The sequence below is a fragment of the Diachasmimorpha longicaudata genome, chromosome 2 (genome assembly GCF_034640455.1).
Source record: "Diachasmimorpha longicaudata isolate KC_UGA_2023 chromosome 2, iyDiaLong2, whole genome shotgun sequence".
NCBI classification, from domain to species: Eukaryota; Metazoa; Arthropoda; class Insecta; order Hymenoptera; family Braconidae; genus Diachasmimorpha; species Diachasmimorpha longicaudata.
Window position 1 is genome coordinate 5,963,482 of NC_087226.1, and position 19,572 is coordinate 5,983,053.

At 37.2% G+C, this 19,572-nt stretch overlaps 3 protein-coding genes across 8 annotated transcripts in view; 1 reads left to right on the plus strand and 2 right to left on the minus strand.

Moving 5' to 3' along the window:
* The window catches only part of Pan (pangolin), a 93,229-nt gene extending 90,853 nt beyond the window's left edge, over positions 1–2,376 (minus strand). Inside the window, exons 1-2 of one of the 2 annotated variants that reach the window (XM_064138565.1) lie at positions 884–2,376; positions 630–708 (exon numbers count right to left, since the gene is read on the minus strand). In XM_064138565.1, coding sequence (XP_063994635.1) covers positions 630–708; positions 884–1,033 — 229 coding nt within the window. In that variant the 5' untranslated portion in view covers positions 1,034–2,376. The remainder of the gene's footprint in view (positions 1–629; positions 709–883) is intronic. The other variant, XM_064138566.1, reaches the window with a different exon arrangement.
* A 5,270-nt stretch (positions 2,377–7,646) lies between these two features.
* LOC135172529 (cysteine-rich protein 1-like) lies at positions 7,647–12,437 on the plus strand. The gene is made up of 3 exons (XM_064138577.1): positions 7,647–7,807; positions 11,981–12,133; positions 12,290–12,437. The coding sequence occupies exons 1-3, from the start codon at positions 7,768–7,770 to the stop codon at positions 12,331–12,333; spliced, it is 237 nt and encodes a 78-aa protein (XP_063994647.1). The 5' UTR covers positions 7,647–7,767; the 3' UTR covers positions 12,334–12,437.
* A 2,541-nt stretch (positions 12,438–14,978) lies between these two features.
* The window catches only part of LOC135172530 (paired box protein Pax-8), an 85,880-nt gene continuing 81,286 nt past the window's right edge, over positions 14,979–19,572 (minus strand). For 3 of the 5 annotated variants that reach the window (XM_064138579.1, XM_064138578.1, XM_064138580.1), the window contains 3 exons: positions 18,984–19,211; positions 18,634–18,729; positions 14,979–17,926 (listed from right to left, as the gene is read on the minus strand). In XM_064138579.1, the coding sequence (XP_063994649.1) occupies positions 17,700–17,926; positions 18,634–18,729; positions 18,984–19,211 (551 nt within the window). In that variant the 3' untranslated portion in view covers positions 14,979–17,699. Of the gene's footprint in view, positions 17,927–18,622; positions 18,730–18,983; positions 19,212–19,572 lie in introns of all 5 variants that reach the window. The other 2 variants (XM_064138582.1, XM_064138583.1) reach the window with 2 other exon arrangements.

Consider the following 19,572-nt stretch of genomic DNA (forward strand, 5'->3'; position numbering starts at 1 on the left):
AAACTAAAAAATACAAATTTTTTGTGATCATGTCTAGACATGAGCGTGTGCAGTGCCATCTTTCCGATGATCAATTTTGAAAAAATTGAGTAATTAAGGATATCCCAATTAGTTGACCACTCTTTTAGTCGAACATCCGGGCTCGCATTTGAGGGCATTTCAAAACCATTTTAATAGTTGAAGAATAAGTAAAGCACAAATTACAAAAATATTGCTTACGCAATTTAATTAGTGAGCTTGATTGTTTGGAAATAGTTTATTCGCGATGTTTGGTATGTACCGCAGGGGAAAATAAATTTGGTTATAATTAATGAAAATGAAATGGCAGTTTTCAGCACGAACGATCTGATAGAAGTTGAGAACCCCGCTATTACTTATTCTTAAATATTCCCTACATCGATAGTTTTGGCAAAATAAATATTTATTTCCATATCTTCTACCTAAATCAATTAAATACTATCCCGTTTGTTCATGAAAACTGTTCAACCTCTGTATCTAGCGCACACATCGAGATATCAACTCATCTCCGTATATATTCATTCTTCTCTCTGCATTGTATCAAAGTACTTCTCTCATAACCAGAGACAACAATCGCGTGTAATCATTACATTTAATATTTAAAAACTCACCGAAAACTGGACTGAGATCAGACCTCGTTGAGGCCTTTCCCGTTGTCGAATAACTGCCACCCGCGAGCGAACCTTTCTCCTGTAAACAAACACATAGTTTGGTTTCGTAGAACTGCCAGTCCCCTGTACAAATTTTTTAAAACAAAGGGGACAATTGAAGGCCGAGCGAGGGAGAGCCTGTGAATAAGAGTGAGTCGAGGGGCAAAAGAAACTTAAAAAAAATATGAGTTGTCGATGATAACAAAATATCGCACCTCTGACTCTGTGAGATCAATGAGTGAACTCTTTTCCTCCGTGAGATTTTCAGATGATCTCTTTTCGTCTTCGCCCTCATCCTTGAAAACCTTGACCTCATCTTCACTACCGAGATCATCGCCGCCGCCACTGCTACTCACGTGCGGCATTATTGTTACGCGCCCCGACCGTCCGACGGGACTGATCGGGCGTTAGCGCGCCACTGCTGGCAGGTTATCGTCTTTTTATTTTTCACAGCGTTCTTTCTTATGTTGCAGTACGTACATCTACCACATTATCTCCAAAAAAAATCCACCTCCCTCCAGCCTACCCGTATCACTTTGTTTTAATCCTCGTTAATAACTTAATCTTTTTTACTTCACTTCAAATCACTGGTTAAACATCACATGGAAATGTTAGATACGCTTGTGCCAAAAATTACCGAAGGTTAGGGGAGATGAAATTTACAAAAAAAAAAAACAAAATCATGGAACACTGGAATGATTGTTTAGGAAGACTGACGAAATATCAACATCGAGCGAATGTACGGAATAGGAAAAAAAAACTATAATCGAGAGAATAATATGTGCACGTTTTCACACGAGCAATGCGTTGCCGACGGTCACTTGATCAGCCAAGTAAACGAGTGGTGGCCACTACACCACACACTGTTGATTGTATATGCCCACGTACAAAGTGGCCGTAGAAACTACCGCATGATGAACCACTGAACGAGATAATATTGCTTCTATTATTTTTTTTTTCATTCGTCGAGGTAACTTATATGCACACTCTATTATCCTATTATCTAGAGTGCTTCACTAATAATTGAGATTTATATTTTACTAATTAATTACACACTCCTGGAGGTCACGTAAATAATGAAAATAAAAATGAAAAATACTAAACAAACACACGAGTGTTGTTATCGTGCTGATGCTGTCCACACGCACCTCTCTTGCTTTTTTTTTCCGGGCGTTAACCGCGCGCGCACATATACATAACACATACAAAAAGAGCACGTTTCTCGTTATTTCCACTGTGATTTAAAATATCCACTTGACTTTCAGTATAAGCGAAGCAGACACACGCACGACGTGTATAGGCGTAATGGTGGCCAAGACACGAGCACAAATTGACACGCTACACTGTGAAATAACGAGGATACAGCACTGACGTGAACTTGACGCGCGCCGTTGGCGGCCATCGTATCTCTTGTCGCGGTTTTATCTTTATTCCAATAATCTCTGTCGCCCTCTTTGTTTTTTGTTTAATTTTTCTACTCCTGTTGATATGTAACTATTGAGTCATATTGGCTGGCTCTGGGTAAATCCTTAGATTGATGGTATTTACGGTGTTATAATAAATATTAAAATGTCCTGAGGAGGATTATTCTTGTGAGAAAGTGATTACAGCGGAGTTGGATTAATGTATGTAGCAATGACTGTCACGATCCCCCGTCTCTGTAACGTTCAACTTGGATGCTCGGCGCTGACTGCCGGCCGGATAGCTCGGGCGGGCGGCTCTCCCACGCTTAGACCAATCACGACGCCGGATTCGTTCGGACCGCTTCCCTCCAACTACTCCCCGCCCCCTCTCAGCACCCCCCCGCAAAGCATCCACGGGGCCAGTCATGGCAGGCACTTCGCTACTAGTCCGCTCAAGCAGGCGGTGGAACGAAGATGGACGACTTTGACCGAGACCAACCGAGCATTATCCCTCTTCTCTGTACCTACATATATACCTACATATATATGTATATATATATATATATCATTGCGGGAAGGCGCTTTTTCTTCTCTCACTTCCACCTTGCACTCTCTTTCTGGCCCTCCTATACAATTTCACAGACTCTACTGCGCAAACTCTTTCCCTCTCATAATGCGTGCACGATTTTACTGTGTGTTGTTGCTGCTGGTGCTGCTGCTGCTGCTGCTGTTGATGCTGATGGTGTATCCGTCGCAGGAGATCCTCATGCTGACCCACACCGAGACAGCACAAGAAAAGTACGTCTTACCTATCTGTTATGTATGATAAAGCTCACTCGAGATTTCATCGTCTCGTGAATATGCGACATGTGAAATCCAACGACTACCGGGACAAGGACGATGACTCGTGGAAGGGTGAGTGTTATTTTTTCTTGTGGATGATAGATATGATGAGGGGAACACGATAATTTTTCATCCGCGGTTTGGTTATGGCGATTCCAGCGCATATTTCGGGAATAATAAAGTAAAAATGGCGCTGATTCGTTCGTTTTTTAATATTATTTCAGCGTAATGACACGACGATTAACTATTCTTCGTCCTTAACTATTCTTTTTCCGCTAAAATGTGGGCTTTAACCGGTTTTTTGTGCTCCTTTTGAGCTTGAGCTGCCGAGCCTTTTGTCATGTTGTTAAAATCTAAATTTTGCAAGTCTGAATTAAACAAATTGAAGAATAGTTCTGTGCGAAAATGTCATTCGAATGGCACTGAATATGCGCGATTTATTTTTTAATTTTTTAACACAACTTAATTGACAAATCGATAATTGGAAATTGGTGATTCTGTAGTGTAGTCTGTATCGAAATGTAAATAATACGTCGATATCCTTACCGGTCTACTAGGAATTGGCCTGTTCACCCCACGGATGTCAATGTACGTGTACTGAAGCAGTTTCTTTTTTCATTTGTGTGTTAATCGTTGGATCAATTCGTAATCAAGTGGCATGAGCTTCGTGCACGTTGAAGTGTATGGGTGAGAGTAGTGTGAACAGGTGAATTTGTGAACAACCCACCTCATTGTCAGATACCCCGAGTACCCATCCGGTCCCCTTCAATAGAGTAATTTCATTATCGAGGATATTAGCGTTGTCCAATGTCCTGCCGACCAATTTTCGTATTTGATTAGCACGATGACCAAGCGCCCCATCCCTGTAGTATCTAGTATATAATATCCACGTATACTCCTCTGTCTTGCACTCTGGCCATCGTCCATCTTCAGAGATATTGAAGAGAACTATTCAGAAACGATGAAATCAATTTTGTTGGCAAAATTAATTGAAACAAATAATCGTATTATTAATAGGTAATGAAATATGAGGTGTCACAGTGAAACCTGGAGTTAACTCCTCATCCCTTTCTGATCGACGAAAAAAATGGGGCGCAAACCATTCCGTACTATTTCATAAATTAACTATTTCATATGAAAAATTATTCGACAAATAAAGTCAATAATTGTCAAATGAAATCGATGCTTTTGATGATATCCACGGATTCTTCTTCTTGAAGTTCTTCGACCTGTGGATAAATATTTGAAACGGTCTTCAGTGCCACTCAAATTGAAAAATAGCTAATGGAGCATATGGTCACTTAAATTCAGTTATCATCGAGGATTATCACATCCAAATGTCACGGGTTTCGTCGGTTACAGTGGAAAGAGTAATAGACGAGTAAATACTTTTCACTCTGCGGTTCATTCATTTTTACCATGTAGCACAGTAAAATTTGTTCGCTCCAGATGTTGGGTCTTATTGATTTTTTTTAAAATCTGCTGATTGTATTTTCAATAATCTCACAATTCAAAAATTGATAATGAACATAAAAATGTTCAACAATCAAACAAATTCGATTCGTAAAAGTGTAAGTTCCGTTGGGAGATTTTTGTTAAAATTATAAAAAATTTACGTTCGAATGATGGAATTAATAGAAGCGAAGTACTAATATTAGTTCTCATTAAATGTAGGCGAACAATTATCTCCATCTTATGAAACATGCTTTCTCGGTGGATCCAAAAACTAACGGTATGAGATGCTGTGCAATTTGTAATCTGTGATACAGCCTCCAGTGTTTTAAATCTGTCAACGAAGGCACTTTATATGATGGATTTTACCGAGCCATTTCACATTGAGTCACAGTAATGCACTATACAGTTTGTCAAATTCACCACCGAGAAAGCAAAACAAATTCCATCGTTCATTGTATCGCGCCTCATTAGTTTTGGAGGAACCTTATTTTGGCACTTTGACAACTGCACCTTTAACAAGGTTACCAGTATCTATGCGATGTATATACCCTTTACCAGAGTAAAATTATTATCTAAAAAACCAAGTGCCCAAATCTTCGAAGAAGAAATGAATCTTCTCTCTGGGAAGTTTAAATCTACCACTACATAATTTCCTATTCTCTATCATTAATTAATTGAACTGAATGAAGTTCAACCAAACCATTTCTCCTTCGTATGACCTTCGATTCAAGTGTCAAGTCTCCATGGTCTTTATGGGTTCAATCGTCATATTGAAAAGAACTGTTTGTCAAATTCTCATTCTAAGAGGGAGGTGGACATTTATGGAATCGAATCGAAACTTTCGATAGTTGAAGCTTAAAGTCTGTCGCACTCATTCCTCGCTTTTCAGTCGTCACGACAGGTGCTCATTGCCAGTCATACTTCGCCTGTCATTGTCACATGCAGAATTTATTTTAAATTAATAATCTGCACCGGAAGACATTGAGAAGCGCGCGTTCGGCCTCGTATATTTAAAAAAATTTGATGGGAGGTTTTCTTTCTTCTGTGATTACCCTACCACCTAGTGTTCCCGAAGAGTACGAAACATATCCAAACGGCTGGTAGGTGATCCTGAGGAAACTTTTTTATCGATCCATCGTAGAAGACTTTTAACTGAACTTTCCAGTCTCTCTTCATGTTTTTGTCGAAAAAATCATCTTAATGAGTGGAATTTTCTCCTGATGGAATATCATTTGTGTGTTATCTTCTAATTATCCCCGTATATTCATAAGTATCAATCAAACTACGTTACCATCTGCGCCGATAAAAAAGTTTTGCCCCAAATATGAAAAATTTCAGTACTAGATAATTTCGGTTGCAAGCTCAATCGGGAACAAAGTACAGACACACTAGAAATATGAAAAAAAATTCATAATTAATTAAGTATGATTTTTTAAAACTCTTGTCTACGACCTGATGCGCATGTTCTTGGATCATCATCTACAAGGAATGGACTACGTGTTTCTGATGCACTGTAACTGGTGATAAACCCGTTCTGTATATTTTCGGAAAGGACTACCAGCAGCTCTATTAGAGCATTTCCTGTTTGTGTCGGTGCTAATGTGCGTGGGAGTTTGACATTGTCACACTACCAGTATATTTTCAGCTATTGCCAGTAATTAATCGAGATAATATTCGCCCTCAGCATTTCGACGAACGATAGCCCTATGCAGACGAAGTCCGATATTAATTCGAATTTGCACGCTGAAGACACTGCTGATGTATGAGGTTTCCCATGAGAAATGGAAACTATCGAGACTATCGATATCTCGAAAGTCTGTCACGCTCTCCCTGATTCCTCATTGCTTAATTGCTTTCTAAGGTGGCTCATTTGAATTCAAAACTCATTTAATTTTCGGACCTTCGGTCAAGATTTTTCTCATCACTGGACGCTCCAGCGCTCATTCGGTCTCATGCTGGAAGGAAACGATAAAATAGCGAATGAATCCTATCTGGTAGTTCTTAATCAATTTTTTTTCTCTTGTTTAATCGTAAAAACGCTCGATTTTCGAGTGGATGATGGTCAGCCGTTAACTGACTCGAGTGCAATAATAATATTTCGTATGTGAACGATATATTGTGCTCGTAATTAGTTGCAAGTTTCTCGCTTGATTAATATGACAATGGAATCTCTGTTAGCTGTGAATGTTATAAATAGTGGTGGTGTAAATTCACAGAGAAATCAAATATATTGATGATAATTATAAAGACATTATTCCTAACTCTAATGGGGAAACTAGAAGAATGAGTCTACTTGTTATGGGCAAAATGTTGATGTCACTCATCGTACCAACGAGTGAATCTGTAGAATTCGCCCATCATCATTACGACGATCTTGACAACAACTCTTCATGAGTCGCGAAACTGGTCGTTGCTGTTGAATAAAATGGGGAAACTTAACGTGAATCCGACGATCAGGAAGATGAATGCAAGTAGAATGTGAAAGGAAATAAAGGGCTCCGGATGCACGTCATTAACGTAGAGAAAGAGAAAAGGGAAGAGTGAGAGGGATGTGACTGACTGGGAAAAGAACGTACTCGGTGGATAGGGGGTGAGTATCGAAAGCCGCTGTGCAATTTCACAACGAGGATATTTGGAACCAACCACCCTTTTGTCTACAACCATATATGTCTCTTGTGCACATCCTTTACTTATGAGGTGCAATTTGTTTTCACGCTTTAATGAATCATTTTCTAGTAAGTGTGGATAATTCATCTCCATAAATTTAACGCTCGGAAATTTGATTTATTTGAATTGAATTCAAGTTTTTCATCGAATTTTTAGTTCGGTTTATATTATGTGATTTTTTTTTCAGGAGCGATTAATCTTCATTTGATGTACATTCATTGTCGACCAACCAAGAGAAGGAACTGTGGATAAGTTTGGATTTGTGGCTGGAAAGTTGGAGAAAATGGAACAAGTTGGGAGGTGTAGCAAAGTTTGAAGTCAGGTCAATCAATCTCCTTCCACTTCCATATAGCGTTCTTGTTGTATTATAAACTCTAGCTCCTCATTATAATAATTTGAATAACACGTTTTATGCAAAAAAATCGAAAAAAAAATTTGATTATAGGAAACTAGCTGAGGACATCGATACATTGACTACACTTGTACTTGTGAATCCGGTGAAACAAACACATGAAGACAGTCAGAATGGTATAACCCGGGGATTACATCACCGTGTACGGTACTATTGTCAATCCAACACACACGCTCAATCAACTGTGTGGTGAGTGTATTACATTACTTCTACGTAAAGCCGTATGCCCAGTGCACGCTTGACCACGTTACTAGAGGTATCTTCTCTGCCCTTCACTGCTTAACAGGATTTACAAAACCTTGGACCGATTCTTTTCACGATGCCTAACTGTCCGAAGTGCAATAAAGTCGTTTATTTCGGTAAGTGAAATACCAAGTTTTAATTTTTTTAATTCAGCGTGAAAATTATTTCCGAAGGAGCTAAGGTGTCATTTTCATTCATTTCGATGACATCACATTGTATAGAGAGTTGTTTGTTTACCAAAAAGCGCTTTAGGTACCGATTATCCGAACTGCTTCTCTCCTTCGCGTAATCAGAAGGATAAGTACAAAGGATTTATCAATTTTGTCGTTTCAGAACCAAAACTAATTCCGATTTTGACACTATTTTTCAAACACTAAGAAACGTCGCAATACAAGTATTTTGATTGCTGTCTGAAATTTTCATTTAAATTTCAATTTGAGTTTAATGTTTCCTCAGACATTTTTTTAGTGTCAAAACAATGTTTACAAAAGTTGTGTCAAATTCAGATATTTGTTTTCGCTGGGCTTGCACCTGAAAATTAGACTATTGGGATTTAGCAATAAAATTTGATCAAGGAATCATCGCATATTCTTATTTGTTTTTCGCTTTTGGAATTTATTGGACAGGATATGGTGACGTACTTGTGTTCACATTTTGATTCTTGGTATTCAATTTCAGTTTACAAATTAGACGCACTGATTTGTCGAGTGTTAGAATGTTAGCACTCAAGGCTTACTTGCTACCAATACACGCAGAGGTCAGTTCATTAATTTTCCATAACCGATATCACCTCATAAACGATAGAAAGAACATTAGAGAAAATAAAATTTCTAATGGCCGCGTCAGACTAAATGGTTTGTTTGTAAATATTGAATCTATTTCGCATTTTCCTACATACATTACGCAGGAATGTGTCAACCTTTGGACAGCGAGATACTATTATCGGAATTAGCATACATCAATGATTGTTATAGTTGGTCGTCAAATCATAAAGCGAATAGATTCATTATAAATGGAGAGAAAGTAATGGGATTTTTCATTTTCGAGAACAGTCTCGCCTATTAGATATAATTTCACCTAAATGAATTTTTTCATTAAGAATCGAATGATAGAGTTGGTTATTTTTGGAAAAATTACTTAGTAGAAATAGACCGAAGGTGAATTTTTTCACTAAAGGTCACTTAACACCCCTGGTAGCTAACTGCCCTTATAGACCTCCAACAACCCTTCTATTTCGTATTTTTATCATTCTCACGACTTTTTGTGATTTTACCAACACTTATGCCTTGTGCGATTATTCCTTGCGACTTGGTGCTGTCGTTTTTTACTGCGACGTCTTGTAGTTTTGGAATTCTTAGAATTTGTATGATTCTTATGATTGCTCAGTTATTTTTGTTTTTGTAGTGCTGCTTGCGACCCCTCGTAACCTGTTTATTTTCCTTACTTTGCGACCCTAGTGATTCTCATTTTCTGAATAAGAGACAATTTTGAAGTAATTCTTTGCATCACTCACTTTTTCAGACGTTCAAATAAAAAAATTAAACATCACGTAATGGATATCATTTGCTCTGTACTAAATGTTCCTCTGTGTGATTCACATAATTTTCAAGGATAACTTGTCATTATGTCATGATGTGGACATCCTATAAAGAGATTACACAAGGTTTTTTCAAAAAAGTCAATCAGTCGCGTCATTTTTTATCAGAGGAAATGTTATTCAATGGCATTCATACCCAGAGAGACAAATTCAGTAGAAATTACCGAAATGTTTGGTAATCGTACGGTGTGTTGCATTCCTGTAAAATTACCGTACCACTAAGTAAAAATTTGTCGACTGTTTATTCAAAATTATCTACCCATTCCACAAAATTACCTGATTGTGTAACCATTTTCCTCAAACGGGTAGATAAGTTTTACTAAGCAGTTGACAATGTTTACAGTACCGTAATTTTTTCCAGACGATTCAGATAAAAATTATGAAACTTTCAGGAAAGTTTCTCTGACAATTCCGTAAAATTTTCCACAATCGTACTTCGCTCTTGAATTATGGACAAAAATACTTAATTTATATTAAATATTTCCCCTCTTGCGGTATGAAAATATTTTCCGAATGGTAATAATCCATTAATTACCCAAACAATCGGGTAATTTTCGCTAATTTTTATTCTTTGTGTAATTGGCAATTGCTATTTTGACATAATTTTACTATCGCAAATGTGCAAAGCAGCGAATAGAAAACTAAATTTACAAAATGGAAGAAAGTATACAAAAATGCAAGCGGAGTAGGCAAAGCCTGCTCGGTGCATATGCATCCACAATACATAACAGCCACAACAATAAAGTATCCGCCCGCGAGGACAATAACAAAGAAACGTTGCAACGGGGCCCAAGCATATAGTACTATCCTTGTTTTTGCCGGTTCTCTTTCGTTGGTAGGTAATAATGAGAAGAACAGTGAGATGAAACAGGTTTTGTTGAAGAATGGCCGGGGTGGGAAGGAGGGATAGCGGTGAGGGAGTTAAGAAGAGGAGAGGGACGGAGGAAAAAAAAAGGGGAAAATATACGAAACGAGCGGACATGAAAAAAAAATCGAAAGAGCGAGAAAGGATTATGTGCAAGCCATGCAAAAGTCTTCACAGCATGCGAGGACGCTAGTCGAAAAGGACGTAGGGAGGCAAAGAGACGAGAGTGGAAAAAAGCAAACTGCGTCGAAGGGGAGCAGCCAAGGTAGCCGACAAAAAAAAAGTTACAGAGTAAAAGCAAAAAGATATGAAAAAAAAAAAAATGGAGTGAGGGTGGAAAGAAGAGGCTTGTGGTGTCTATATATACACTGTGTACCCGCCGATTGTTTAGCACCAGGATGCAACGATGCGTGCACAGCCCAGTCTGTTGAGACTCTGATACGCGGAAATGCCGACGATGGGGCCTCGTTTTACCCCCCCAACGATGCTTGTTACTGTTCCTTCTGCCTGCTTCCTTCATAATTAGGAGTTAATTAACTAATGGCCCTTGATGTTCTCTCCCTTCCTCACTTGCATTTTACTCCCGTTACCGTTCTGACCTTAGTCAGCCTTGTTCTTTCATTTTGTCATATTTCAAGCTGGCGTCTCATTTTCCATTTCAATACGTTGCCAAAAGAGAAGGAGAATAACCGAAAAAAGAGTAAAAATGAAGGGCTTTGTATATATTGCAGACATCCTTGGAGACACGTTACTCGAGGCATACTTAGCTATGTAGTTTATCTTTCTTGATACTTGAATAATCATGAAAGCTCGGTTGGAATATTTTTCTTGCTTTTGCACATACAATGAGCTTTCTTCAGAGGGCGCGAAATCGCTATAACATACGTAACAATAAATTGAAATCTCTTGCGGTGTCGACATTTTTTTTTTGCACACCACAAGCATTGAGCGCATTGCTGACATTGCGGAGTCATCCATTTTTCTTTTCTTTTTTACTCAGCAACAATGAATAAAAATTCTTTTGGTGGTGCCCCGGAGGCATCATCTCATTCAAATTTATAATTACGGAATTGCTAATGGAAACATCTGCATCAGTCGCGATCACCGTGGTAGCTTCTATTGCAAGCACGTCACAATATGTTTCAAGATTCTCCTTGGAATTGGATAAAATTTTTTCCCTGGTTTGTATTATGGTTTTGTTTGTTTTATTCTGCTCGTGAAAATGTTACGATTCACAATATCGAGGAATCTGTAATATGCCGATTATATGGTAGTACATTGTTGTGATAGGTGCTGATAGATTGCTGACTCGATTCACCTACGTGAATTTAATTAGACATGAGTAACGGAGAATGCTTTGAAGGTGTGAAGTTGATTGAACACCATGAACTTATGGTAACCTACTTATATTAGATGCGAAAAATATCTAACGGGGAAATTAATTCACTTTCGATGAAAAAATATTGATTTTATTGATCTAAAAGTTGTGAACTGTAAATGAGAAAATTGAATACTAAAAATTATATGTGAAATAATATTCTTTCCCGGTTTTCGCCGGAGATGCCGATATTTTTTATTTTCTCCAAATGTGTTCGACATTCATCTATTCATGATCATTTGGATATGTCATTCAGGGTATTTTCACCTATGGACAAGATATTTTTGCGGTCATAATGAATTAAGAAATCTCCTGAATCCCAATTTGGCTGGATTATATATGAAATGGAGCTTCCAAGGAGTATTTAATATGTTTAATATTTATCGAATCAATTTCAATAAACTAAATAAGAGGAATAACTTTAATTTGATTTCCTTCCTTACTTGCAGCTGAACGAAAAACTTCTCTGGGTAAGGATTGGCATGGCCCCTGTCTGCGATGTGAAAAATGCAACAAAACGTTGACACCTGGTGGTCACTCAGAACATGAGGGAAAACCCTACTGTAATAAGCCGTGTTATGCCGCCTTATTTGGCCCTGGAGGTAGTATTTGTAATTGATTAATAGTGATTAGTATGAATGGTCCAAAATTTGAATCTACACTTCAAACATATGTGCGATTTTGATCTGAGTTCGCATTCATGAAGATTGCATTGTTTTTCTTTAAAACATGATACTCATGTCAATTTTTTTTTCTAGGTTTCGGACGAGGTGGTGCCGAAAGTTACGTCTACGATAAGTGATATGTGGTAATTGATTCGGATACGAATGGCCTGGATGCTCACTCATAATTTCATTTTATGTTGAAGGATTAATTTTTTTTAAATAAATACTATATTTTCATTCATTCTGGTCTATTTAATTCGAAATTGAAAAAAATTAAAAAATTCAAATACTGAATTTCTCAAGCAATAGAAGAGTTACCTCTGGTCCATACATATAATTTCGGAGAGAATATTTTCGCGGCGTCTTTTCTACCGACAGACAGTATCGTTGCTCTGATGCTGAACATCATCACTGCAATGTAAATGATGTATAGGTGATTAAATGCAGCAATTTTCAATAATACGTGGGAAGTGTTGATAACCCACGACCTCAACGATCCCAATGTACTTAGCCCGCGGGGGCGTTGCAAATGGAAAAACTAACTAATGTACATGATTGTACATCGTTAATACATCATTACACATGTATTGATTTTGTTTATAGCCACGTAGGTAATTAATAGTCACCATTTGAATTGTGTCCATAATGTTGGCCAGAAAAACATAAAAAATCAACTTTTTTAATTGAACGGTGGCCAGTATTGTACGAAATCGTTTTTAGATTATGGATATAAAGGTTTGCTCGTTTGTACATACCACAATCATCGAATACAATCAAATGAAAATTGTGATTACCCCACTCTAATTTAATACTCGGCGCCTAATGAGCAGATTAATTATCTTGCAGCTGGTTCAGCCGCCAGAATCAGCAGTAGCGCCTCTCACGGCTGGGGTCAGTACTAATATTGTCGTGCACAAAGAGGATCGACTAAAGTAAAGGCTCAGTTCTGGGGGTTTGAGTGACGCCAGGCACTCCACGTTACCGAGGTAGTTTCACCCCACGGGGGGGGGGCTCCGTTTGTACTTTCTCAACTGTACAAATGATCAACTGTACAGAAAATTTTCAAATGGTGAGAGCACTACTGTGCAGGGATTCAACTGTCGAGACAAAAAGCTAGGCTGTACATGTGGACCCAGCGCTACATGTACAGCTTACCTTTTTGTCTCGACAGTTGAATCCCTGCACAGTGGTGCGCTCAACGTTTGAAAATTCTCTGTACAGTTGATCATTTGTACAGTTGAACAAGTAGAATCGGAGCCCCCCCCTCTTTTCCCGTAGCGCTGTGTGTGTTTCCCTGCCCCACATAGAGGTTGCTACGGTCGGAGGCTCTCTAGGTATCCGGGTTCCACGTGTGGCACACAGAGGCTGACACTTGCAGATTCCATGTAGGCATGTGTGTTCTATCTCTGGCACAGAGAGGTCACTACGTACATGATTTATTGAAAAATAGATGAGGAACTATCGAAACATTATAAGTTCAGTACAAACGGGTACAAACTTAGTACAAATAACAGAATCAATTTATTTTTCGAAAAGCAATCATTGTCGCCTATCTACATAGGAAGCATTTTATCACCACCAGCTGCCAAAATCGACTGTTACGCTACTCACCGCTGGGGTCATTACTAATATTCCCATAAGTCATTTGGCCCCAAAATCAATCAGAGACTAGCCATGTCGGTAATGCATCACTGTCGGTACGTTCACATATTTGGTACTTCCGCTTGTATCTATTGACTGTACAATTATCGAATGAGAGATCTTCCTGCGTGCTGGATGGGAAATATTGCATTAAGCTTAGGAAGATGTATCATCAGAGCTTTTGAAAATAATTATCATCCCGTTTATGGCGCAAAAGTTGTGATTTACATAGCTTTTGATGCAGGTTATTTGGAATTGCATATTTTCTATTTTACTGAATGTATGAAACCTACTCCTATCATAGAATATCCTTACCCGTTGGACAGGTAAAATAAATAATAATAATAAATAATATTTCTTTGCAATCAAATAGTTCAGATGTAACCAATGACCTAAGATAAACCTCGAAAAATCAAAGATGATCGGGAACCTAGATCGTATACTTGAAACAAATCTGTGAGATTTTTTCATATTCGGGTATCCTGAATCCTATATCCAATTTTCTTCAATTCAACCTTAGGATTCTAAATACAATCCTACAATTTTAAATAACATGGAAATAATTATTTTCCAATTTATTCGAATTTACAATCTACTATGAATATTTGCTGATCAATTAAACTGAATTTTCAAGGAAATCGGATATTTCCCGACTTTTTATCCATTTTTTTTCGCTGTGTATTAACGCTCGTCCTTCCATCTATTGCTAATTAATCATTGACTGTGGGTCATCCTCAATTTTTCACTATTTTAATCCTCTAAGCTAAATTTCAGTAGCTCCACTCTAAGCCTTTCGGGGTGCAATACCGGCGTCCCTCATTAAATGCTCTACTACTCCTTTTGCCATGCAGTCAATAAACCGAGCATTTTTTCATCCGAAATTCATTTTCTATGAGGGAATTTCATAACAATAACCGGGGCAAGTCAGAGTATATTTTATAAACTCTCGGGTGGCCTCCCTAAACCATTTATGATATTTCTGGCAGATATTCTTATTGATAAGTCCCCAAAATGCTTCAAAATGTGGCATCAACTTTTCTTCCTGTCGAGTTGAGAATCTCTCAGCTATTGAACGACCGATAAATTTCAACGAATAACGTAAGGAAAGGTAGTTGCATAGCAGTATGACAATTCGGCAAAGGTCATATAAACCTCATATTTATTTAAAAAGAATTTACAGATTTCAGTTTGCAAGTATTAACAGCGAAACTCGATAAGAGTGGCGCATGGAACAAGAATATCACAAGGACCAATGATAAAATTTAAATTATTAAGAGACCATTTGTTTAAATTGGAAAGTTGTGCAGGGCCCTTTGAGTGCAACCAAAAACAGACAGAAATAACTGAGTTTACTTTGTTGTCATTCTACTTCTGTTAAATATCATTGATTTATTTTTTTGTATTTATTCGGATTTTGTAGTTGAAGTTTTCGATTGGAAAGAACAAAGGCTAGGATATTATTGCGCTATTTTTTGTTTGCTTTTTTTTTCAAAGTTCTTTGGCAAAACTTATTACACATACGTTATTATTACAAATTAATAAATAATAAAGAAATTAAATAATTGTAATGAGTAATAGTAATAATAATAATAATAATGATAATAATAATAATCAATAATAATAATAATGAATCATCTAAATAACTTAAAAGTTAATGAAAATAACAACTATCATCGTCATTATGATTACCGGTGTCTAATCTAAATCGTCGTGATAATTATTTACTAAGTAACAATGTAAAAATGCGAATTATATGTTTTGAAATTCTGTGGATATTCGTAGTGAACTTTGGACATAATTCTTCAGCCAGTACTGAGAGAAATAATTAAAAATATTCATATGTAAAAAAAAGGAAATACACGTTACGTTCACCTACAACATGTGAGACAGACATATCTCAAACAGCAGTCCCTTACAAAAACAAGAGAAAAAAAAATACTTCTGATTATCATCTAATAAAATATCTACTATTATAAAAGTCGTAGTCCCGAGAATAATTTTTTGTATTAAAAAAAAACGCTCAAGCTTGCACTCATGTTTTATTCGTTCATTCTTATCAACATCTATGAACCCTCAGCTCCATTCAACCGGGACATTACTAATATATTAAATTTTAAATATCATTTATCATTAATTAGTCTACAAATTTCTTGGTTTAATCTTATGTGAATACGGAATAAAATTAATCTGTATCAGTTGACGTGCGCTGAAACACTGAAAGAAAAGATGGTCAATTGTGGGGGATTTTTCGGATTTTGACTCCAAATCGATGGATAAATTAGTACTTCGTATCGAATTGTGGAAGGTGCAAATGTTTATTTGTCAGATTTTTCTGGATTTAGGTAATTCTCGATATAATTGTAGTGATGCGATTGAACAAGCAAGAGCAAACTGTTGGAGACTTCGAGTTGGAATGTTAACTCAAAATATTTGCATCGATTTTATCGCGTATTCGATGGACTGAAATTTATCGAACGAATATTCCGCGATGAAATCAAGGCTCCGTAGATTGGCGGTTGCTGGAATAACTTAATTAATCCCCCAAGTTTGTCGCTTTGGTTTATAAATTGCAAATGAGATTTTCATCTGAGATAAATCCATCTTTTCCTTCTTTTTTTTTGCATCGGTCATACTTATATATCTCTCGGTTATGTATGTTTATTTACAATCACATTTATTATAATTATTTTAGCTCTATTATCCATTATATAGTAATGATCATCATTTAACTCTGTCTCATGCCGAATGTGACATGAAATTACATCATACTCCTGTATGGTCTTTGGTTTTTCTACAAAAAATATATAATATTCTTAAATGGTAATAATCGTTAATCGTTTTTTTTTCAGTATTGATTTTTCAGTTCCCCTTTCTCAACTTTGCCCTTCAGAAAGTCAAAAAAACTCACAATTTTGCCTATCGTTCGAAATGAGACTGAGGTATGAAACCGAGAAAAATATAGAGGGTACTTACGCGCCTGGCTTCGTACACACATTTTTACACCTACGCAATGAAAAAAAAAAAATTAATGAAACATCGGTGCAAATGTATTCACGTGTGTTTGACGTTCTCCTAGAAAATAATAGGCGTGTCCACACACCTACTATGCGCGTACGATTATAACATGAAGACCCGAAGGCTACGTGCCAGGGGAGTCTGATCGCATCGTGAAGCTGTGCTACATAAGCCCAAAATATGATAATGCAACTGTTCCAGTCACACAAATACTCAGCAACGAGGATTATTTGGTAATAGAATTATCGTCAGACTTCTAGATGATTCCTTGCATTAGTTATTCAAAAGACAAGGTTGAAAAAAAAAGATATGTAACTCCATTGTGTTTACAGTGGCTCCTTGAGAATAAGAGTCCTCGTTGCTGTTTCACATGAACATGTATTGCGTGAATATTGTGGCTAATGCAGCACACACCTAGCGTTGATAATCGAGTGTTTGATTGCGATATAGTTGCGTAGAAAATTATGCTAATTGAGAATTATAAATTAAACTACCAACAGGTTGGGTGCTAAAACTTTGTGATTGCGCATAACGACGTGAATTTGTCGTAACGAAAAGTAATATTGAAAGAAAAAAAAAGAATTGCATTAATTATAATAATAGTACTAATAATCATAATGATAGTATTCATTTCGATAGGACATCGAGGACATTGAAAAACATTTGACAGAAGTTGTTCGATCACCTCGTGTCCTTCCTAGAGATCAGTACTTAATTTCAATTGGTTTTTTTTTTGTTTTTTATTTCATTTTTTTAAAATCTTGTGATATGGCGTTCGCTCTTTCTCATGACACATTTGCTGGTATTTCATCGTCAATTGAACGAACCATTCGCATCGCCACGCGAATTAAGCCAGGTACAGGTCTGTGGGGGTGTTGGTGTGATCCGGTTTTGTGCAGGCACTTCCGGTTGGTGATGCTGCACTAGCACCACTACTTGCTCTCGTTGCAGCCAATGGTGAACGACTCGCCACGTCCGCACTACTCTCCGGTCCACCGTTGTTACATCCACCCTGCTGTGAATTATTATGGGAAGACGCCAGCGTATCCCCGTTGCAATAGTAATACGTTGAGTCTGGAAAAAAAATTGAGAAAAAAAAATGGAAAATTAATAATTATTTTTACGTCAGCACTCAAACGTTATGTGGTCCTTAAGGGAGACCGCGATGGAATTTAAAAGTCTTCGCTGGGCTGTGAGAGCTGGTTGACGTCTCTTGGCATGTGAGGGAGGTGTGTCATAGAGTGAGAAAAAAAGTGGACCATTGGTTTCACCCTGAATATGCTCTAAAAAGTTAAATTTCTTTGATTTTTCGGCTCAAAATGCTTTACGCAGCTTGAGAAATAATTCCCAATTCTAACTTTGCCGATAAAATCAATGGGTCGCTGTCCAACATTTTTTTTTGTCTTAAAATTGTTATTCAACTTAAGAAATTTGTCGTTACTTCAAAAATATGATGTCCTGTCAAAATTTGTGTTATTTAATCACTAGCAAAGATAAATATTGGATATAAATCCTTTGCGAATATATAATTTTCGGAGTATTTATGAAGGAAAACCGATCGGGTCAGTCATTCATTTACTTTTTAATTAATCCTTTCATAGAGAAATCTTCCAATAACTTTTATCGCCAACCGAAGACTTTAAGCTGCGGTCTCACTTTCATTTACTACTTAAAAAAAATATTTTTGGCTTTTCTACAATAAGTGATCGATTTGAATTGAATATCAAATGATCATTTTTCTACCCTGCCCTAATCGATTATCATACTCACTGTTTACTTACTGAGCAACCCGCTTGTCGCTGTCCCATAACCGTATCCACTGTATGGTGCACTCGAGTATTGTGAATACGCTGCACTGTAGGCATAATCTCCACTACCTGAGCACACAGATAAAGTAAAAACAAATTAATCAAACACACTGATTAGATAATGGCAAATCAGCTATCTGGAAAACTACAATCATTAGACCTCCATTAAGCAAAGTTAACCAGTGATGAATGACTTTGCTACAAAAACATCACACATGACCATTCCTGGGATTTACTCACTTCAAGTTGCAGCAATAAATAGACGTTCGAGACATCAAAATGGAAGATAAATAGATAAAAAAACTTTTCAACTTATTACTGACCTGTCGAATAGTGTCCAAAGCTCGGCAACATGGTTGAATACGGTGGTATTGTTGAAGCAACCTGTGACTGCGACACTGGTGATTGAAGAACCGTTAAACCCTGATCACCTCCTGGTGTATTGGTGGCCGCGGGGGTGGCATTACCCTCATTGTGAAGCGATACGGGAGGACTCTGTTCACCCCCACCCCCTCCCACACCGACATATGAAACTGCGACGGTACTGGCCTCTGGTATTATCATGCACAGAACACAACACAACATTCAGATATTAAGCAACTAATTTCACCACTTCCAAATAAAACGAGAATACTTTATTTTTATTCTTAGAAGGGGCCGGATATCTCAGAGTTTCTCAATAAATAAAGGTATCTCATCCCTAATGCATACGTTTTTATGTTTTTAATACATGAAGAGTAAAATTTTTGAAAAATCACGTGTTTGTTCCGTAATCTGCTAGGCAAAACAGCATTCAGTAAAAATTACGGAATACTTACGGAATAGAACGTTCCATATGTTTTTTTTTTAACGTTCTGGATTTTTTCCTGAAAGTTCACTAAAAGAAGTCGGCAATTTTTACTGAACATTATT